This window comes from Trachemys scripta, chromosome 21 (genome assembly GCF_013100865.1).
Source record: "Trachemys scripta elegans isolate TJP31775 chromosome 21, CAS_Tse_1.0, whole genome shotgun sequence".
Taxonomy (NCBI): domain Eukaryota; kingdom Metazoa; phylum Chordata; order Testudines; family Emydidae; genus Trachemys; species Trachemys scripta.
Genome location: NC_048318.1, coordinates 5,930,034 through 5,948,071, shown reverse-complemented (window position 1 = coordinate 5,948,071; position 18,038 = coordinate 5,930,034). Strand labels below are relative to the sequence as shown.

Here is an 18,038-nt window from a genome sequence, read left to right as displayed (position 1 = left end):
GATCACACTGAGTTAGTGGCAGAACTGAGGAAAATTCAGAGCTCCAAACCTTCCGCTCGCTCTTATATAGTTCTCAAAACTGCGTGAAGTTCGCTTATCTCCATTCACAAGAGCGGCATGTTCCAAGCTGCCAGCTTAGCAGGATCTTTCTGTATACATATATCTGGCACAATTCCTTCTCTCCTTACCCACGCAAAACTCCCATTGACTTCAGTGAGTAATGGCAGGGGGGAGGGTTGAGTCAAGAAGAATTTGGGTGCACACTCTGCAGCATCCACAGAGTTAAATTGGCCCTTGGAACATCTGTGCTAACTAAGTCTTTATTTTGATTGACTTATTGTTGTAAGGTGCAAGAAGCTTGGATGGAGAATGCTTGTGTAGAGCAAAAATAGATTAAGTAAACGAATGAGGAGACAGAGCAATCATTATGCATTTTTGAATCTAGTCTCAAAGCACAAAATGCTCCAGCTCTAACTGGAGTAGTAGCTCTCTAGACACGTAAATTAAGGCCTGGTCTGCACTTAAGATTTACGTCTACATAGCTGCCTCACTCAGAGCACCCTGAGCAATGTAGCTACACTGACCCAGCCCCCAGTGCAGATGCAGCTAGGTTGATGGAAGAATGCTTCTGTCAGCCTAGCTACCATCGCACGGGGAGATGGTGTTACTTCACTGATGGGGGAAAAGCCTTCCCTCCATGTAGGTACTGTAGCTATGCTGGTATAGTCCCCGTAATGTAGATATGGCCTCAGCTGATCACAAGATGGACATGCGTTTCCAATTTTGGTACCAGTTGTTAGAGGTGAATGGTCTGCGATGGGTTAAGAATAACTAAATAATCATGCCTAATTTCTTATAGTACTTTTCATCAGTAGATCTCAAAGCACTTCACATTTTTTAATGTATTTATCCTGACAATACCCCCTGAGGTAGGGAAGCATCCACAGATAAGAAATGGAGACCTGGAGGCTGAGTGACATGCCACATAGGAAGACCACAGCAGAGCAGAGAATGGAACCTGGATTGCTCATATCCTAAGCAAATGCCCTAACCTCTGGACCATCCTTCCCTGAGTATAGGGGGGGGAAAAACAACATTTTGAGAAAAATATATATAACAACATATATAACAAAATATATTTAAAACACATTGCACCTTAAACTGTCCTACACACCAGAAGCCAAAAATGAACTCTAGGCTTCTTCTGGTATTGTTTTAACTAAAGAAGAAAATAAACAGAATAATTCAGTGCCAAGAGAAGCTATTCAGCCGCAGGTTTTTCATCTATAAAAACGACACAAGTTAAGCCTCTTACAGCAATGTCAGTTTTTTCATAGAACAACTTCCCTCTAAGCAGAGGTTTTGTGTAATTCAAATTACAACTGGTACATTGCGATGCATGGAAACATTCTGGGGCTTTCATGGTTCACCACTGTCAATGGACTTTTTCTGTATGTGAATTCACCATAAGAAGGTTCCATTACTTGTGTGTGTGTGTGAGTGAGAGAGAGAGAAAGAGAGAGAGAGTGAACAGATAAAACATTATATTTATCTATTTTTTTAACCTGGCATCAAGGTTAACATCACCAGTGTCTTGCATCTGAAGAAGTGAGGTTCTGACCCACGAAAGCTTATGCTCCCAGTACTTCTGTTAGTCTCAAAGGTGCCACAGGACCCTCTGTTGCTTATCACCAGTGAGTTAACACCAGTCATATCTACATAATAACATTCAGTTTTATATATTACAGTGGTTCTCAAACTTTTTTACTGGTGACCCCTTTCACATAGCAAGCCTCTGAGTGCAACCCCCCTTATAAATTAAAAACACTTTTTAATATATTTAACACCATTATAAATGCTGGATGCAAAGTGGGGTCCGCGATGGAGGCTGACAGCTCGCGACCCCCCCATGTAATAACCTCGCAACCCCCTGAGGGGCCCCTACCCCCAGTTTGAGAACCCCTGATATATTACTTTTAATCAGCAGATCTCAAAGCATTTTACAAACCAAGGATAAGTATAACCATGCCCACATTACAGAGGGGGAAACTGAGCCAAAGAACACATAGAGATCTATTACAGAAATAGAACCCAGGTCTGCTTACATGTGGTACAAAGCCATAGTCACTTTACCACATGGCTATCATATGCTATAGACAGCTTCCAGTGTAGTGACTTAGTGTATGTATAGATAATTAAAATGCAAAATATGTTTTAAGTTGGACTGTGTAACATGAAAAGCACTTATCACTGCATTAACTCTCCAAGTGGTGTGGAATTCCCATTCTTCTTGAAAAAGGGAGACAGGGGTGTGTCTTTTTTGCACTGTTATGCATGTTTTTATAAAACTGAAATGAGTGTTTTGTAAAACACTTGAGACCACTTAAGTGGGCTTGTCCCTTATGGAACTGCACTGAAAACAGAATGCAGGTGTAAAAGGAAAGATGAAATCACAACTTGACAATTTGCTAGAGCAAAAGAAGAAGATATGTGATATCGCATATGAAGCAGTTTCCTAAATAGCCAAATCTATAATACAGCCAATTTACCTGGCTAAACAATGTTACAGAACTTAAAGGCTATTGTGCTAACTGGGCTCTCAATTTATAAGCAGCTTCCCATTTATTTCAGTGGAAAGTCTCATTTAAAAAGAAAAGAAAAGACCTGAGATGGTCCTAAAAGAACTTCGTCAGCATTTTCCACTCATATCCTTTGTTGTATTTTAAAATGAGTGAAAGGCCACAATGACTACAGAGTTAGATGGTCTGATCTTCAGAGATGCTGAGCTCCCGCTAAATGTGCTAGGAGTTGTTGGTGGCTCAGTGTTTCTGAAAATCAGGCCGTAATTAATCCCTTTAGCCATTGGGTTTGTTCCTTTTTATGAAAGGAAAAGGGGAATATCCGGGAATGTTTGCAAAATATTATCAAAATCTAGTTGCTGCTTGTCATTCGCACCTGCTCCTAAGGGGCAGTAGTACACGGTGAACAGGGCCGGCTCCAGGCACCAGCTTACCAAGCAGGTGCTTGGGGCGGCCACTCTGGAGAGGGGCGGCACATCCAGCTGTTCGGCGGCAATTCGGCGAACGGTCCCTCACTCCTGCTCGGAGCAAAGGACCTCCCGCCGGATTGCCGCCGCAGATCGCCATCGCAATCGTGGCTTTTTCTTTGTTTGTTTGGCTGCTTGGGGCGGCCAAAACCCTGGAGCCGGCCCTGACAGTGAACACAGCCATTAGAAACGTTCTGGACCAGAGTCTAGTTTATACTAAGGCTCCTTTGCACTGGTCTGGAATTTCCATCCACTTTAAGACCCTTTTACACAGCTGGAGCAATGTAAAGCGACCTTAGAGGGAATGGGAATCAGGCCTTTCATCTTTCATTTTGACACAGCTGTTTACAAAGCGTGACAATAAAACAGGCCCCAACACCAAACCCTGCAGAATTCCTTTCAATGTTTGGCATAGAGTAAAAGGTCTCCTGTCTATGGGGACAAATATAAAATATATGGAGATATCCTATCTCCTAGAACTGGAAGGGACCTTGAAAGGTCATCGAATCCAGCCCCCTGCCTTCACTAGCAGGACCAAGTACTGTTTTTGCCCCAGATCGCTAAGTGGCCCCCTCAAGGATTGAACTCACAACCCTGGGTTTAGCAGGCCAATGCTAGTCCACTCAGATAGATAAGAATGAGCCCTACTCGTTCCCACTTATACAGTCACGATCCACAACATCCAAAGTTTTTGACAGATCGACGGAGACAGCACTAGGAACCACAACCCCGTGAGCACAGCCTGTCCCTCAGAACAAACACAAGCATGGAGACACTAGACTTGTCAGCATTCAAATGCTATAAATAGACACATTTGGGAACATACCTTTGAATTCTGCAGAAAATAATTGTATTAGGAGAAATTTTGGGCAGCGCTGAATATAAAAAGGATCAATATTTGGGATTTTTTAAAAAAAATCAAGAACTCTCTCTCCTACTTAAAGGCACATAACATGAAATAGAGACAAAGTCAGGGTTAAAAGTCATAATTTACAAACGCAAATGCCCTGACCTTTGTTGCTGATAACTCCTTACAAGAATCGTAGAAATGTAGGGTTTGAAGGAACCTTGAAAGGTTATCTAGTCTATTCCCCCATCCCAAGGTAGAACCAATTAAACCTATATTATTAAACCTGAAAGAATTTACAAGCCTACCTCATTTTTTATCATGTATGTTGTGTACCTTTTGTACTTTGTGCTTGACTCAGCTCAGACAACGGAAACAAAATATAATCCTTATCATGCTGAAACCTGATCTGCAAATGCTTAAACATATCTTTGCTCACATGAGTAGTCCCTTTAACTCAATGGCCTTACATGAGTAAAGTCACATGCGAGTAGGTGTGCAGGGTTGGGCCCTTTCTAAGTTACTCTCTAATCAATTTCACTTGCTTCTTCTCATGTGATTTTCAACTATATAGGCTTTGATAGATAGAAACATAGTTATAATGTTACTTGTTATAGCATTGTTTAACAACAGCCAAATGCTGCAACATTTGGGTTTCAAGCACTGTAAGAGATGTCTAAATCCAAACAACAACAAAATGGGTCCATGAAAATTTAAAAAAATAAATCTATCAGTCTGAGTCTTCATAAAAACTTTTGTTGTAACATGATTTAAATATAGGTATTAAACTACCTTATAATGTGACTTAAGTGCTTACAATAAAAGCATGATTCAAATTGACTCATTGAGGCACTGATCCAACTCCTATTTAATTGACTTCAGTAGGAGTGAAATTGAGCTCTAAGTCATTCTAAATAAAACAATCCATCAATTGTGCTTCACCCTCATCCCCAAACCCTGTTCCATCATTTATTATTGTTCTATAATGTATTCCCACAAAGCAAAAACAACTATTCCAATACTAACAGCGTCCCCTACTAGTCAACAGCCAGATTCGCTATTAGAGAGAGCAGGTGGGCGAGACAATATCTTTTACTGGACCAGCTTCTTTTTGGTGCGTCAGGCAAGCTGTTGAGCTTGCACAGAGCTCTTCTTCAGGTCTGTGTAAACTCCAAAACTTGTGTCTCTCACCAACAGAAGTTGGTCCAATAAAAGATATTATTACCTCACCCACCTTCTCTCTCTAATATGCTGGGACCAAGGCAGCTACATCAACACTGCAAGCTTCACTGTTATCAAGTGATCTAAAACAAATCTGCTAGTGAAAAGCAACTAAAATGGACATCAGTCTGCAATGATCTACAGTCCCTTCTATCACCCTCCTGCTTTATAGAATATTTCAAATATCAACTATTCCAGCCTTCAGTCCTCAGAAAATAAAAAGTATTGCAAGTGTTGAGATGAAATGGGAGTTTTGAACAAAAACAAATGGAAGGATAAAGGCAGGTGTGTTTGTAAAATATTCATGGAAACGCTCGGCAATAAAACAGGAGAATATGTCCTAGATTATTCATTATTATTATTATTATTATAGGTTTCAATGAGATTTTTCACATCTTTTATTGCTTGTGAATAAGGGCAAACCCCAACATACAATCTTCCTAATATATTTCAATATAGCTTTGTGTCTACATTTTAAGCTCTTCCATATATGTACGTTAGTACAGTGAATCCTATCCAGGGAACAACCTTATTAGTCTTAAAAGATCTCCTAAGTAACCACAAACATATGTACATTTCTTTGCTTTGCAGAACACCTCTCTTAAGCCACCCCATCCTTGTGTGTTTACTTACAAGAGGTTTTATTATATATGTGTATATAGGGAATAGGCTCCTGTATGCCTAAAAAAATAGAATCCTGTTCCCTCATCTGCTTTAATAGTGAGAATTAAAGCTGATCAGGATTTTTTGGATGAATCCACTGAAATCACAGGATTTGCATCATCTGAGGATATGGCCCTGAGTAACGTATTGTTTTTGCCATGCGTAATCTGGAATATAAATGTTCTATTAATATATGGATCCCTAAAATGCAGGGCTTCTCCTCCAAAACAGCAGTGGGAGTGAAGTACTGTACTTGGACTAGGTTTATATTGAAAGCATCCCTTATTTTGAAATAAATCAGTAAATAGTGTAACAACACTACATGAAATACCCTACAAATGTAGGAGCTGATAGTTCAAGTTTTTACTTGGGTGAGCAGTACCATTAAAATCAGTCAACTAATTACATGAGTAAAGAATACTAATGCGGTAAGGGTCTGCAAACTAGAATCCACACACCCACATTCACACACACACGCACACACACAAAGTTATTGTTAGGGTGTTTTACAAGCCTCAGAGATAAAAACATTTGAAATTTTTCCATCAAAACTTTTTTTGTGAAAAAGTGTTTCTTTTTCAACTAAACAAAAGTTTTGCGGAAAATGTCCATTTTTGTCCCCCCAAAATGGGCTTTCATAAAAAAAAAAAACCACCTTGAAACCCCAAAATAAGCCTTTTTGTTTGTTTGCGGATTGTGGTTTTTAGACCCATAACATTTCAAAGAAAAGTTGACAAAAACATTTTTTTCAATCAATATTTTTCCATAGGAGAAAAAACAAATCATTCCCAGCCATCTCTAATAATGGACACGATCCTGGTGTCATTGACTGCCATTGACGTCACTGAGAGAAAATTCCCTTATTGCAATATATATACACCTCTACCTCGATATAACGCTATCCTCGGGAGCCAAAAAATCTTACCATGTTATAGGTGAAATCGTGTTATATCGAACTTCCTTTGATCTGCTGGAGTGCGCAGCCCCGCCCCCCCCCCCCCTCCCCCCCCCCCCCCCGGAACGCTGCTTTATATCCGAATTTGTGTTATATTGTGTCACGTTATATCGGGGTAGAGGTGTACATACACCATACAGCTATGCGGAGATACATATAGAATAAATGTTGTCATGGTCTAAAAGAAAATCATTTGGGGTAGATAACTTAGCAAGATTCAGAATTGTCCTCTCATGTTGGAGGGAGAGGGGAATCTTCACAAGGAAGCAACTATATTTCTTCAAAAATAAACAGCTTGGCCCTCCTGCTGCTACAACTTACACTGGTATAACTTCACCGACTTCATTGGAGTTGCTCCTGATTTACACAAGGGAAACTGAGAGCAGAGTCAAACCCTTTGTGAGCCCCCTGGTCTATACCATATTAAACTCAATATCCGTCTAAGTACTTAAATGGCCCTCCCCGCCATAGGGTGTTATTGATTACCCAGTGTTCCTTAGAGCTACATTCTGTGCATGAGGGATAGTGGAAAGGATTCAGCTAATAAATAAAAATGGACAGTAAAATTAAAGGAAGAAGAAATATTAAATATTAAATATTTACTGTGTGAGCCCAGATTGTAATGCTCGAATTTTTCAAAGATTCCACTAAAATGAAACTTTTTAGTCAATTTCACATTGACCCACAAGAAACTTCTCAGCTAGACCCTGCTCGGTTGCTAGGAACTGAACCACACTCAGAATAAAAGCTGTCCGGAGGGAGAAATACACAACAGGAATCCACCTCCGGTGTTTTCCTGGATGCAAACACTTACAAGACCTCGGGATAATGTGCTATATTTAAGCCTGCTCTGAAACACATTCTTCACACTCAGACAATATGTGTGAACGATGAAGCACGTGGTTCTATGAAAACATTCCTATCAGGCCTGGAAACTAAAAGCAAAGCAAACGAGGAACAGTCATCTGTATCGATGTTGAACAGATATTGGTTGAGGTCATTTCCATGGGACCTAATCCTGCTCTCCCTTACACCACTTTATTGTAGTGTAGTCCATCAGTTTACACCTGCTTTCCTCTGGTGTACATGTTAGGAGAATCAGGCCCTACGACCTGTTTTCTAGCTAATTCAGGATAGAACAGGTAAGGATCGACAGCCCTTAGTGAAACCAGTACCTCCCTACACTTGTATATGCTACCAGCCTCCACACAACCCAGCTGGAGGGACTCTTCATGTTTTCACTTTGATGGGAAGGTTGTTTTTTATACACTCTGAAGACCCGTGGCCTGACCCTGAGTGCACCCCAGACTCTCATGGAAATCAGGGAATGATTGGGGATGTGCAAGGAAATCAGGGTCCACTCCCTTTGTGGGACAGATTCTGCTGTCAATCACACCCATGCAGCCCCTCTGAGTAGAACCCAATGCTTGTATCCAAATGTATAGAAATCAAGGAGGCTGCACAGTAGTAACCATGAGCAGAGTGTGGCCCCGCTCTCGACACGCATCAGCACTGGTTAATAAACATGAATACATCTAGTAATCTCTCTGCAGTGTCTAGCTGCTAATTGTCAAGGGCCCATTCCACACCTCAGATTTTTACTGTATATTGCATGCAATAGCATAAACCATACCTCACTTCTACATTTTTCAATGAAGACAAAAGACACAAAGGCATTTGAAAGTCATCACAGAGTCCAGAACCCTTCTCTACCGGCCAAGCCCCCTAAATTAACCCCCACCATGGCCCAAGGCCGTGTCCTTTCTGAACTCAAAACTTTCGAAATGTTCATTCTGTGGTGCCTGCATTTTACAGAAGCCCACAAAACACCACCACCACCAATAATAATTAATAAAATACTATGTGCCACATCAGTTTTCAAACAGAGTGCTCCATTGACTCCAGTGGGATGTTCTATTTAAAAATCTCTGGTACACAGGGTGACCAGATAGCAAGTGTGAAACATGTGGAGCACTTTTGGGGGGGTGGGAAGGGGAAGGTATAGTTGCATATATAAAACAAATCCCCTAATATCAGGACATCTGGTCACCCTACTCGTATATGACTCTTAGGTAATGCACTAAAAATAACCTTGGGTGAGCTCAGGCAGTACTCAGTCAAGTTTTTAAGCAAAGGTGTTGTCCAAGTGAAAATCTTGGCTTACTTATATCTGTGCTTATTTTTCACACAGTGGCACAAAAGTGATGTAGTACAGGGCTCCTTTGTAATGCTGGAGTTTTTCAGATCTGGGATTTTCTGTTCGGTTTCAGTAGAAAGAGAAGGGTCATTTGTAATATTCGGACCCCCAATCCAGCTTTGAATCTCAGATACTGTCAAAGGCCTGAGTGTATTCAGGTCCAAGACATTGGCTCAGGCCCTTCTCTAAATATTTAATTATTGTTATCATTAGCCAACTCATAATTTTCTTTCATGCGTCATATTTTAGCATTTGCCACTTTATAAATTATTTTTTCTGCTGCAGATATACAGAACATCCAGGACAAAGTCTAGGCATCCTGAAGCACGCCAAGCTCTTTCAAATTATTGGTAGGGACTAATCCTCAGTCATTACAGATTGACACAACTCCACTGAAGTCAACAGAGTTATGCCAATTTACATTACAGGATCTGACTTTTCTTTGGCATAATAATTGCATTGATAATTTTTCCTGCCAAGCTTTGATTTATGCTAAACAGGAAGAAGTTTGTCTTTTGAGATTCTGACAAAGCTCAAACTTCATGACTGAAAGGCAAAACAATGTGTGCATGGATGGTTTGGAGGAGAATCTTATGGCAAAGTCTAGTTTAAGGTCTGGATATGCCCATGTATTTCACTGCATATTAACATGCATGTATCATACAGTCTCCCTACATTGTAAAGTATTTCTTCAAGTACCTTACTATTATTAGGAATATTTAGGAACACCTTAATAAAGGATCCAGAGTGATCTGGAAATTTATACTTGAGAAATAATTATGCATATTTTTTCCAGGGTTACTGATGTCTTTTGCATTCTGTCTTTACTGTTTGACATCAATCAATAGGATTTTATTGGTCTTTGTAACTGAAACTGACAGATGCCGTGTTTTTTAAAAAGAGAGACTTGTTTTCTTGTTTGCGTCACTGTACAAATATGTAGGCAAAGGTGACTGCAATATCAGTTTCTATTCGCAGAATCTTTTATAGATGTTGAACTTGATAGAATCTGATGATGTCTGCGCTTGCTGTTGCTTTGGGGCTGTATTAACAAAAAGGATGATTTTGGCCTCTCTCTCTGGTTTTTAGTTCTGGGCAGATAGAGTTGTGTTATACTCCGGTGATGGCAATTCAATCCCAGCTGAAGATGCATGACTGACAGGAGCTTTGGTGTACTCAGGTGTAAATTAGTCTGGTAGGAGGTATTACCCACAACGTTACATTTGTTTTATTTAACAGGATTAATACAGCTGTTATGTTTCAGATAATAGGCTTTGGGTGGAAGGGGATCTCATTTTTCTCCACACTTTGATACACATGCTGTATCCATTTTCCTTTCCCACAGTTCCCTGCTCTCCCCCAGGAACTCCGTAACAGTATCCCTTCAATTAAAAGGAAAAGGTCTGGCTAAACATTAGCCCGACACAAATGATTTCCACCCGGATTTTAAATAGTGTCCCAGATCAAATTCAAAGTGGAGTTAGCTTGTCCATTCCTAGGCTTTTTCAACCCAGACCACATGGAATTTCATATTGCTCTGCAGTCATTGGTCTAAAGATGAGCTGCTTTAAGACATAAGAAATCTACTTTCTCCATGTGTTTTCCTAAAAGTTGACAAGCCTGACAGAAGTTCAGGTATATCAAAGTTCACGCTTTGCTGCATAAGCCCACAACTTCCCATAGGATCCAACATTTATAGATGCCCTGTAGTTTAATCCACATAGCAAAAAAAAGAGAGAAAAGAAAACAGTAGTCCAAAAAGCTTTAACCTGGGCCTCTCCCTCTCTCCTTTGGGGAAAGATGTCAAACAACTATTCCAGTCTTCAATAGATTTTACATTAGAGAATCATATTTCTCAAGTCTCAGGTAAAAAAAAATATATATATAGAACTGAGTCATGTCTCTACTGAAATCAATGGAAAGTATCATTTCAGTGGGAGCAGAATAAAGCTAGGAAAGTCACCTTTGGAGGCATGCTGTCCCATTGGTATCTATCAAGGAGGATAACTAGAAGAGGATTAACATTTTCAAAAGGGCCGAAGTGGATTTAGGGCCTTGTCTATACACAAAAGTTGTAGCACTTTAACTATTCTGATATAGCTAAAATGGTACAACTTCCATGGATGCGGTTATAAAAGTGCTTATACTAGTATAGCATTCCCATACGGGAAGGCAAATAATCTATACCAGTGAAAGGCACTTTGTTACCAATATAACTGCGTCCACGCCAGGGGTGGTATTAGTGTAACTACTTCAATTAAAAAAATAAAATAAAAGCATACCCCTAACTGAAATAGTTATCCTGATACAAAAACTGTGGGTAAACCAAGCTTCTAAGTCACTGGGGCATTTTACTCAAGTTCTGATGAGCAACAGTACAGATGTTGTGGGAGATGGAATACGCAGAATAGGCAAACACAATGAATGCCCAAAGAATGTCAGCTTTGATGAACTGAAACAGAGCCCCGACCCAAAGCTCTTGGGTTCTTTTCTATCCAACAACCCTGTGAATATAAATAGTTTAGAGGCTGCGTAGAGCAAATACTATTTGTTTTTATTACTATTTAACATCAGGGACTCCAGGGATAACATTTTGTTTTTAAGTATCCAGTGCCCTGGCTTTTATTTTTCAAAGGATCCAACTTATTTTGAAGGGACCAATTCCAGGAAAAGACGATGCAGTTACAGTTTGGCCCTAGAAACTGAAACATCTTTGATTTCCAAACACTTACAGTATACATTACCCCAAGAGCTAACCAGGTGTCAGGTTTAATGATTGAAGTCAAGATTAAAAAAAAAAAAAGCCAATAAACAGGATAGAATTAATACAGGCTCATTCAAGCATATTTTTGTTTACTTACATTTTTAAATATTAGGCATTTTGATAATAGATTCCTACTCAGTTGGAAATAATATCTGAAGGCTTCTCTGACCTTCAAATCATACAATAACAAAACCCCCAAAATAGAAAACTTTAAATAATAGAACTACAACAATTAATAAGTCAGGTTAGTTAGTTAGTTGCTACATAACATGCAAAGGCCATTAAATGAACGAACAGAGATATTCTTACTGTCCAAGATATCAGAGTCCAAGAAGCTAGCATCAGAGAGCTATTAACAACCATCTGAAAAATATTCCTCTTTATTAAGAATATATAATTTTTGGCATTTGATTATGGTGGATCTTAACCACCACATATAGTTGAACCTGGCTAACTATTTTGTGCTAAGTTATATACTTGCAGGGCCTTCTTGTTGCTTTTTGTCAACAAATGTCAGGCGTTTACACTTCTACAGTAAATGTAAGTATACCATAATGGGTCTCTTTTATAGTGAAGTTATTCCCCCCTCTCCCTCCCAATTTTACTCTGGGTATGATCCAAGCCCAACAGGAGTCTTTCCATTGACTTCAACGGGCTTAGGTTCAGAGGTGTGAACATCCCCCTCAACCAGAACTTCGGATACGTTGAAACGATTCAGAACTTTCATTCTGTTTCTCTGGCACACTCTGCAGGGTAAGTTCATTCTGTGCTGATTCCACTGCACATGTTAAATATTTAACTCTTGACCGTAGGCAAAAGAAAAATGTTTTTTCTTTGGTTTCCAGTGCTTCTAAGATCTCTCTTCCGATCAGAAAGGGGCAATGTTGGATACCTGCGCTGCTTTAGACATGACATTTTTTTATTATCAACCCAAGAGGGGCCCTCAAACAAATGTTAAAGGCCTATCTCCCTTAGCCAGCTTGGAGAGTAAATGCATCAAAACGTAAAAAGACAGCCAAGCAGTAGGGTAAATGCCACAGTGCTACCTTTTCTTTTGAAATGTTTGATCTGGACAGTAGGTGATTATTTGATTTGCTTTATGTGTTTTTTTTATCTTTCATCTTTATTTATATTTATGTGTTTAACTCCATTTCTTGGCCAATGACAGAATTTCCTCACTTATAATGAAAGGATTCACATGACCTACATTTTTAACTGTAGCAATAAATCCACCGGTGGCTTACAGTTTGAAAGTGTGGACTATTGTAGCCACTTCTCTTATGGGTTTAATCCCACCAGCAAATCCCTCCCAGTGCTTCTCAACCAATGCAACTTTATGAAGCATATTCCAGTAGAAACCAGAATCTTCAATCAACCCAGTCATGGCATAGGTCAGATGGATTTGGGGCTATTAGCAGAATCCCTAAGGGAAATTTAATGAACTACTAAACGCAGAAAGTAACAGGGTTTAAATAATTAGAACATATGTGTCATGATAGCATCATCCACGACTGCTGTGTCAGTTCATTTGACTATGAATTATTATCTCAGCCTTGCAAAACCAGCGTTTTCCATAGCTGGCATGGAATCACCCATAAAAATACACTCAACCTTCCCACAGGCTTGATGATAATGAAACAGCTAATGACAGTTTATTCACTCATCAAAACTAAATCAGAAGCGCTTACCCCAGATAAGCAGCTAAGAATTGTTTTATAATGCTGAACTATTTTTACAGCCCTGTAAATTACTGGATGTTTGGGTTATTGCTCCTCTGAAAGTCTTGGGGGATTTTTGGTAGCCTGTTTTCTTTTATGGTACTTCCCCTCTATGTAAAATAGAATTGTCCTACAGTGAAAAGAGAAAAATCTTTACTCTGGAGCGGAAGGTTAGTCTGGTCCGATTCCTGCATGACTGGAGTTAACGGGTGTTTTGCCATTGACTCCAACGTGAGCAGGACTGGCCCTCCATAAGGATTTGCAACCTGCACTCTGCTGTGCATTGGAGCCATTGGGGACTTTCATTCCACTTTCGCTATGGACAGAGTTTCACTGGCTAAACTGTAGCAGAGGATTAGCTGCAAAAAATCCCTTGCCGGTGGGATCTTGATTAATAACTATCCCTTCCACCAGAAGTATGTCAGTGGTTGGTTAAAAACCAAGCAGGAATCAATATGAGGAAATTTATTATGAATAAGAACTGCACTATAACCACCCTCTTTCCAAAAGCAGGTAAAATTGAAGTTTGCTACCGTATTGGCCTCCAGCATCTTGCTATTTAATTAGTAATATTTGCAAATTGCTACAGTATTGGCCTCCAGCATCTTGCTATTTAATTAGTAATATTCGCAAATTCGGGTATTGAGGCAGGGGGAGCTGTAGATCTTGCAAGAACTAAATAAGTCCCTATTTTTAAAAAAAAAATTAAAAATCTATGGGTCAGATTGATGTCACTTAAATCAAGTTTTACACCGGTATAATTTCATTAAGATCAGTGAGGTTCCTCTTCATTTACTCCCAGAGGAATCGGGGGGCCAAACTGTGGGGGATCAATCTGTAGGCAGCACTCCCCACTGATTTCAGCAGAGACTTCTTGTATTTTCAGGTTCAGAACATTCCATGAATTTTTAGCACCAGCATTACCAGGAATTGGTCCTTTAGAAACATTTTTTGAAATAACTTGGATTTTTTTTTAATTATCAGTTTTATCATTAGGTTCTCCAAAGTTATAAATGTTTCTACTAAAAGTGTGTGGGGAGGACACAGAGTTTTGGGGAGAATAAAAGTCTGCAGAGCCCTCTAACTGCTTAGCGGTCTTGCAAAGTTCATAGTGTCTTAGCGAGGAGAAAACTTTTCTGCCTGTAATGTATCAGAAGAGTGACATTTATTTTGGGTGCACGCCTAACAAACTGCATCAGACTAATTTGTTTGCAAAAGCACATATGGCTCTGATTCTGCAAATCACTTCCACTGAAGGCATCCGTCAGTTGAAGTGAGTGGGCTCCACAGCTGTGCGGGGGTCTACTGGTGCAAATCTGTACGTAGGATCTAGCCCTGTGTTTGTAACATGAACAGAATGTTTTCCGTTTTCCCATTTGGTATGTCCTAACTTCTTCCAAAGCTAATGGGAGATTTGGGTATCCAAATAATGCAAGATCAGGCCACTGAACAACAGTGGAACTATTATTACTAGGGCTATTATTATTATTATTTATTATTTATTCGTGTTCCCACTGATGTCACTGACAAATTTATAAGTGACTTCTCTGAGTCTTGATCAAGGCTTTAATCCATCTAGTAGGGGGTATATATGTTCTGGATATTTTCCCCCCAACCATTTATTTGTGGATGTTCCAGAGAGAGCAGAAGATGGGTCTGTTGCAGAGGGAGGTAAATAGGGTGTCACTGGATATTTAGCAAACCACAGAAAAATGCAGAGCGTAGAGGAAAGATGCATCGACTGGCTGAGGAGTTTGTGAATGTTTTGGCCAGAGAGGAGAGCGTTTAGGGGAAAGGGTTTTCCTTAGTTCACCGCTACAAATATGTTGTCGCGCCTGCAGAGTCCACACTGGGAAATCAAGCTACTTTATTGCCTCTGACAGCCACCACCCATTAAAAAGGGCTTTGCTTGCAAATCTTTTCTGTGCACTCTCTGCTCCCCACCACACACTTGCTTGTTCCAATCCCAGGCAAAACCCTAGCACCCAGGGTTTTTGCAGAGACAAAAAATCCCTTCCCTTGTGGTGGCTGGGCACTGCAAAATCTCAGGGAGCTTGGTGCCAGGGTCAGACACACACACACACACACACCCAGATCCAGCCTTCCTGGGAGGTAGATGCAGAAGGGGAATGGGTGGGGAGGGAAGATGAGAAAATTCAAGCTCTTACCAGTACAGGAGTGCAGAGGTTTGGGTCTGACGATGAGAGAAGGGCAGACAGAGTAAAGGGAAAGTTTCTCAAAGTAATCGCAGGTCTCCTTGGATAGGATCTCATCGATCATGAAAGTCTTGTAGCGCCTCCTGGCTGCCTTGAGCTGCCCGGGGGAGGCGAGCCTCAGCTCGCCATAGCAGTGCATGGTGGAAGCCCCCTTCCCCGAAGAGCGGCCCGGGCTTTGGGACGCCGGAGAAAGGAACTCTCTCTTTCTAAGGGGCGTGGGGAGGGTCCCAGGGAGCGGAGCGGGGCTGCCAAAGGGTGGCCCCCCACCCCAGGCGTGGTCTCTGCGGCTTGCCGGGGTGAATGAGCGCTCTCCAGCGTGCGCTCGCTCGGCTGCTATATAAACCTCCCGATAAGCATCTCGCCGAGCCCTTTTTAGGACACTTCAGCTGTCAATCAGGGCAGCCTCCGGCTTCTCTTGTGCTCATCCCCTGCGCTCCCTGCTTCCCCCAGCTAGCTGCTGGGAGGATCCCGGGCGCACGGGCGCGCGCGCTCTATTTTAAGCGACCGGGGTGTGTTTTTAATTCGGCTTTGCCTTCCAATGCTGGAAAGCTTCCAGGGTGACTTTTTCTCTCTCTCTCCCCCCACCCCCCTGTAATTAGTTTAAGGCTTGAAAATTCAAGTAGCAATGTGGCCCATCAGGAAGTTATTAAGCACTTTGGAACAATTGTACAGAGAGAGCAAATACACACCAGCGCTCTGAAATGTGTTGCAGAGAGAAGCTTTCTTAGCTTCAGGACAATTAATTACCTATTTTCCTCCCTTTGCACGAACTGTCTGTAAGAAACACTCGTTTGTGGGTATGTACTTGTGCACACACCAACCCACAAATGAGTATTTCTTTACCGACAGTTCGTGTAAAGGGAGGAAAAAATAGGAGGTAATTACGTGTTCGGAAGCTAATGGAGCTTTTATAATGGCTAAACAATTAAGGAATTTGCTGTGTTTGCGGCCAAGGGCTTGGAGTATTATACAGAGAGCACTATAGGTGTACTGTATTGTAACCACTTTCTTCACTAATGCAGCATTAGTCGCTATTGGGTTGTTTTCAGATGAGTTTCTGCCTGGCCATTTTCTCTCAGCTGTTTATTAGATAACTTGGTGGTGTTTGGAAATGCGGTTTTTCCCCCTACCGAGTAGTACTGAACACCTCGCTCCAGAGTAATAAAACTCAGATTAAAAATGGAAAGAGATTCTTGGCAAATAGTGTCACTTTCATTGCTTGCAAGTGTTTTGCAGAAATTATTATTTCTTAATGTTCCATAATTGTTCTTAAGTGCTGCTCCTCATTTTCTCGTCTCCTTTTAAGCAATCATGTGTCAATTCGTTTACTTCTAAAGATTATTAATTTTTCTTTGTTGTTTAACTTCAAATGCCTCTGGGCTTTCGTGCAATTTTCCTGCGCTATGCAGAAGCCAAACCTTTCCTGATGACTTCGCTCGATTTTTATTTCTCTGGTTTATGTTCATACTGTGTCAATTTCTTCCCGATTTGCAGGAAGAATCGTTCTTGAGATAGGGATTTGTATTGCTGTTAGAAATGATCCCACGCCTCGTTTTGAACAGGATTTTTTCAGCACAAGAATTATTTGAATTACTTTTGACGTCAATTGTTTGTTGATTCTGGTCTGTCCCTCATTAACTAAATTGCGTGAATCGACTATATGATGCAAACAATTGTTAAATTAATTAAGAAAGTAGCTATATACTGAATTTTTCTAAGTACAGCTTTATTATTAGATGTCATAAATACATTAATATATTCTGCAAAACTGTATTGCTCACTTTTTTATTTTCAAAGTAACGTTGACCTATAAGATAACAAACCATATATTTTAATTTTTAGAAAGTTGAGAAATTATAGATTTCGTGTTTGTTTGTATGGAAAGTATTGTGTTTTGAAAGAGAAAAACCAATCTATTCAGAGTCCTTAGCATGGAGTTTGTTGGGGTAACTTTTTGTTTGCTGTGGTTCCATTATAAAACATATATTGGAATCCTGTTAAAATTGTCTTCCGTTTGATCAATATTTCTTTTTCTATTGCAAATATTGTTTGTTTTTACGGTCTATTTTGAGAACCATAAAAATAATATGGATATCCTTTCTAAGCACTGTCAAAAATTGGAATAGCAAGCTCAGGGAAACAGACGATCTAATTTTGATGTTTTCTTCAAATATAGAGCAATTTTTAAAATGTACAGATACCTGTTTTAAAAAACCCCAATCAGCAATTTTTATAAATCAGAGAGAGAACAACAATAATCTTTGTTCATTAAAAGTAATTAGGAACGCATCAATATTTAAAATAAATAGTATTTTATTTACTACACTTGGAATATACTTTGTTCATTCTTTTTGCAGCTGAGAAATTCAAGGTGATTACAGTAAACAGGAATTGAATTAAAATGGTAAGGG

General features: G+C 40.1%; 1 protein-coding gene across 1 annotated transcript in view; it reads right to left on the bottom strand.

Annotated features, from left to right (window-relative positions):
- Positions 1–16,000, bottom strand: part of BARX2 (BARX homeobox 2) — a 51,794-nt gene extending 35,794 nt beyond the window's left edge. The window contains exon 1 of the mRNA XM_034754683.1: positions 15,580–16,000. Coding sequence (XP_034610574.1) covers positions 15,580–15,766 — 187 coding nt within the window. The 5' untranslated portion in view covers positions 15,767–16,000. The remainder of the gene's footprint in view (positions 1–15,579) is intronic.
- Between the last annotated feature and the right edge of the window lie 2,038 nt (positions 16,001–18,038).